Source organism: Daucus carota, chromosome 8, assembly GCF_001625215.2.
Source record: "Daucus carota subsp. sativus chromosome 8, DH1 v3.0, whole genome shotgun sequence".
In the NCBI taxonomy this organism is placed as follows: Eukaryota; Viridiplantae; Streptophyta; class Magnoliopsida; order Apiales; family Apiaceae; genus Daucus; species Daucus carota.
In genome coordinates, this window is record NC_030388.2 from 9,882,368 (window position 1) to 9,887,524 (window position 5,157).

General features: G+C 36.1%; 1 protein-coding gene across 1 annotated transcript; it reads right to left on the bottom strand.

Moving 5' to 3' along the window:
- Window positions 1-378: 378 nt before the first annotated feature.
- Window positions 379-3,719, bottom strand: LOC135148459 (uncharacterized). Its single transcript, XM_064083685.1, has 6 exons — window positions 3,305-3,719; window positions 2,873-3,198; window positions 1,305-1,534; window positions 1,074-1,206; window positions 886-992; window positions 379-832 (listed from the first exon to the last, which is right to left on the bottom strand). The coding sequence occupies exons 1-6, from the start codon at window positions 3,717-3,719 to the stop codon at window positions 379-381; spliced, it is 1,665 nt and encodes a 554-aa protein (XP_063939755.1).
- Between the last annotated feature and the right edge of the window lie 1,438 nt (window positions 3,720-5,157).

Consider the following 5,157-nt stretch of genomic DNA (forward strand, 5'->3'; position numbering starts at 1 on the left):
AAGAGCTCAGAAGCGGATATACTTCAAGGAAGGATAGAAGCGGAGGAGTGATTTGCTGACTATGGAAACTAAACAGAAAACTGGAGCAATCTTTGATTGATAGAATACATAGCTGATTTATAGGAAATCAAATCAGAGATTGATTTTGTAACTGTGTCTATATAAACACAGAATAGGGTTACTCTATATGAGTTGAGTTATCGAGTACATTGTTAAAAACCCTAGCAGCTCTTAGTGATACAATATAAATCACTGAGAGAGTTTTTGTAACCATTCAAGCTTTGTGAATAAGAGTTTATTGTTTTCAATCTCTTATATTGTTATACTGTGTTACAGATTGTGATCACTATATCATCTTATATAGTGAGTTTATAGGACCTAACATGAACATTGATCTAACACGTCGTGCCATTCTTTATCATCATCAAGCAAGCCATATTCTTTACACACATCACGAAATGATTGACAAAGTACTCCATTCACAGCCCTGAGATGTTCAAATGACGTAGGACCTCGCACCTTGGTTAGCAGCATACGTAAGTACCACACCTCACCACTGCTGTGATGAGTGTAAGAAAGGCGTCCAATCTGCTTGCCTCGTTTTCTTGGAGTCCACCTTCTTAAGGTATTGTTCCACACATAATGTTGTGGGATCTCATCGTATGTGTAACACCGTGCTTTGACATCATAAACATTAAGCATGAAGAATGCTTCCAATTTGCTAAGCCGATCTTTCTCACGTTCCACCACTCTATGAAGCGGTTCATTAGCATTGAATGTACAATTCTTCTGGCCTGGTAAATGGAACGGAAGTCGTTCAACAGATAAGGTCCTATGATGTATGAGAAATCCGAAAATCCGATATGCAGCTTCCGCACCACATACATATCTCCTGTCAAAATAAGCCTGGATTTTATCACAGCCTGATCAGTTCCTTCATTCTGTTTTCTCTTCCGTCTCCCAGTTATTTCCACAGTCGCAGTGTCGTGACCCTTGAGGCAATATTTGAAGAGATATTTTATACTTCGAGCATGGCAACAAATCTCAATGTTCATATGACATTGGTATTTTACCAATAAGTCTCGGTTGTATGGGACGACCCATTGATTGTCTAAATCAGCCTTGTGTACATGAACTGTTATATTCTGTTTGCGCCGCATATAGAGTGGGAAGCCACTGTCATCAAATACAGTTCTTGAGCAGTACCTGCAATTCACATGGTGAAGAAATAAGCAACTTAGTATTTAACAATCTGCTGCAGATGGTATTTAAGTTAGAGAAGAAATATAGTGTTATAAACTAACTTCTTTGGAAAATGCCGGATACATTTGAAATTCTTCATGCATGGAGATTTGGGATTTTGCAAGCCACATGGGCCATGCATCATATATGCTTTCACAGCTGCATACCCTACTGGATCAATTGCAGGGTCTGGAATCTCCGCAGAAACAAACTTGTCAACATTCTCTTTCAAATACTTCTTGGAAGGTCCATCAAGCCATATTAACATATGAACATGATGAAGTCCTCTTTTCTGGAATTCAACCACATACATCACTACACGATAATTGAAAAATGAGTGGGGTAGTGGAACCATAAAGTATGGTCAGTATCTATGTATTGAACACATGGCAAATGAATATCGCTGAACAAAACAGTGCAATTCCAATTTTTCTAAAAGCTTATTTAATAATATATAAAACAAAAGCTTTTGCTGTGAAAATTCAATACATTACTCTATTTGTCTGTGTAATATAAACAATAAAAAGGCAAATGCTTATTTACCAAAAAGAACAATGCTGCAAACAAAACAATACATGACTGTAAGAGGATTGGAAATTGAGTGACTGAGTCAAACAGTGAAGTATGGTCATTATCTATGTATTCAACACAAACCAAATGAATGCTGAACAGGTTAATCGAAGTCCCATTTTTTTGTCAGGTTATTTGCAAATATGTAGATTTTGCAGTGAGAAATGAAAACAATACTCTGTATCTCCATCACCATTAAATATAAATAACATGCTAATTAAATGATTTTGTTGCAACCAATTGAATATGTCAACGCTAATTGTCATTTTCATCATAAAATTAGTAGAAAAGTACAACACTAATTGTCATTTTCATCATAAACTTAAACTCTATCCATAAATACTCGTTAAAATGCATTATTACCTCCAATACATGTACCGAAATGATGTTTATTCTTAATGTCGTTGGTTAACTGTTCCAACTTGAACCGGAATACTCTTGATTGTATATCAGGGCAGTTTGCAGGAATGCAGTTGGGAACATGAACCATCATCTTCTAAATCTCATCCCACATCGAATTACAGGTCATGGTGAGAAAAAGGGTTAAATATCAAAGTGGTCACTGAAGTGGAGGTCATATATCACTTTGCTCACTAATTTTATCGGGGTCTCATTTCAATCATTAAAGTCTCAATAAATATCAATTAAGTACCTCCAAATTTCAGTTCAAGGAGTAAAAATATTATTTAGAGAGTTTGACACATTATTTTTGAATACTACCACAACCAATTAAAAGGTTATAATTTTTAGCGTTTATGACAATATATTCAGATTTTATCAATTTTATTTAGTATTTATTTTTAATTAAAACAAAAAATTGTATTAATATAATAAAAGTAAATAGTAAATAAAATTTAAAAAATCTAAATATATTGTCATAAATAGTAGAAATCATAACCTTTTACTTGGTTCTGGTAGTATTCAAAAATAATGTGTCAAACTCTATAAATAATATTTTTACTCCTTGAACGAAATTTGGAGGTACTTAATTGATATTTATTGAGACTTTAATGATTGAAATGAGACCCCGATAAGATTAGTGAGCAAAGTGATATATGACCTCCACTTCAGTGACCACTTTGATATTTAACCCCGTGAGAAAAATGTCCGGATGACCAACGTGACGGCAGACCGCTAGTGCATTCTGAAAATTCTGCTGCATGTAACGCTTGGAACCAACATATCTAGCTGGCAAAATGACACATTTACCAACTTTGGAGGAATTAGAATCTCCTTTCCTGACTGAATCAGCAATATGCGTGTAGAGTTCATTCCGCAGGATAGTCTGGTGAGTCCGGAACCACCACAAATGGGTCTGCTCAATAGTAGAGAAAGCATCCACCATGTATTGTTGATAAAGTCTGCCTCCTAACCTCGGAGTAAGGCCTGCAAATTTATAAAAACCCAGAAATCAGTATATTTGGCTATACTATTACAGAGTATGTAAAAATGGCATCAAGTTATGATAAATTATAGTTTCTGCATTATTAACCTTCATTGTCTCTAACTTGGAATTTGTAAGCGTAATAGTCCTTCATGGATATCATATCAGATTCTTTGACAGAACCTCTATCCGCACTTTGAAAAAGAATTCTGTTGTGGTAACCGTCCTCCCCATTTGGGAAAAGAAGAGGATATTGGAGAGCCATCAATTTTGGATGAATATATGATATCTTTTGCAAGGCACCAAATTTCGGCTCCACTATAATATCACGATCAGGACTTGTATTATCGCTTGTACCAACCATGATTCCAGCAACCTCATCAGAAGATGAGATGTGATTCTCTCTTCCACTTTGTGATCTACACACTTTGAGCTCCACCTTTAAATCAACAAAGTCACACTGTTCAAATCGATCTCGTGCCTGATGAAACTTGGCCACCAATTCATTGGTCTGATCCAACATCTGTATCAGATCTTGAACGACATCTTTATCAACACTTTTTTTTATCTTCAACATTGACCCAACGCAGTCTATTGTTCACTTCATTTGCAGTGTCGTATATGTATAGTTGGCAATACTTTGGCTGCTGGCCATCATCAGGAATTAACTGCCCAAAGACATGATGATTATGTCCGTTCAATCTATAAACATAAGGACCTCTACCGTTGTTTATAGAGTGATCAACATTACCACCTGTTGACGTAAAGGCGAACATGGCATTGTATAGCCGGATGTTACGCTGGAAGTCAGCTGCAGTCTCTTTGTTTTTATACAATTGCAGTAGGTACTCAGGAGTTGGAGGAGTAGGTGGAAGCATAACATCGCCCTTCCTGCAACATATTGAGAAAATTGGCATTCCTTTGGTAACATTCTTATTTGTGCGTTCTTCTTTCCAAATTGGAAGCCATTGCGCGGCTCTACTTTTCAGATTCTGCAAATACATAACATTTTTGAGCAAACAGTCGTATGCAGATGTGACAATGTTATTAAAAACAATTTGTATCATGAGCAGTGAAATAGTGTACTAACCACTTTCAGAATCTACATCCATTGTAGGGTTGTAGTCTTCATCAGTGCTAGAATAACCTGATATATTGAAGGTTGAATAAAGGTAAATATAAACATACGATTCTGCAGCAAACAACAATCATATTTAAGAAGTTAGAATACTAACCACTTAAATAGTCACTGCTAGATTCATCAGAAAACACAGGATCTTGAACAACAGAACATTCCGAAAATGAATATAACGACATAGGTTGATAAGTTATGACCAGTTTTTTAAAAATGTAACACTAAAAGTGACATCTAAAGCATACCAATCTCATCGTCTGGCAGATACTTTTCTTTGTCAAGCTCTTCAGATTCTGATGATATATCGGTGAAAAGGCTCCTTGTGGTGGCTCCAAAATTAGTCCTAGTTATTCGAGATTTAGACCTTTGGTCATTAATTGTTTCTTTGTCACCAATGTTAGTAATATTGGACAACGGAGTTCTGGCTGTGCAGTTGATCTTTTGTGTGCTCCTGTTAAACAAAGCCTTCTTCCCATGGCCTAAGAAAACAACAAAAAAAAAATTGTTTATAATCCCAGAGATATAACCACTGTTTATAGGAGCTACACTTCTATGTACCTCTCTCTGGTAAACTGCTGCTGCATTGCTTAATAGTGCCAGGAGTCGCCTCTATCGGCCATGACGGAGCTGCATGCATTATACATTTTACTGTTTAATACATGACATAGTACATACATGCAATCTTTGCAAACGAAAAACATTGTAATTCGAGGATACCATGGTTTTCAGGACTTAGTAATGACAGAGGATAACTAAATCGATTCCTCGAATTTCCTGAGATGTTCTCCTTGTCAGCATATTTCTTTCGTTTTCTCACACTCTTTGG

What these genes read in the sequence shown, in the direction of transcription:
- LOC135148459 (XM_064083685.1), bottom strand. Translation starts at nt 3,719, where the DNA reads ATGTTGGATCAGACCAATGAATTGGTGGCCAAGTTTCATCAGGCACGA. An exon ending in AAGTGGTCACTGAAGTGGAG is followed by an intron (nt 1,535 to 2,872) that starts GTCATATATCAC and finishes GTTGAATTCCAG; the next exon opens with AAAAGAGGACTTCATCATGT. An exon ending in ATCCGGCATTTTCCAAAGAA is followed by an intron (nt 1,207 to 1,304) that starts GTTAGTTTATAA and finishes TGTGAATTGCAG; the next exon opens with GTACTGCTCAAGAACTGTAT.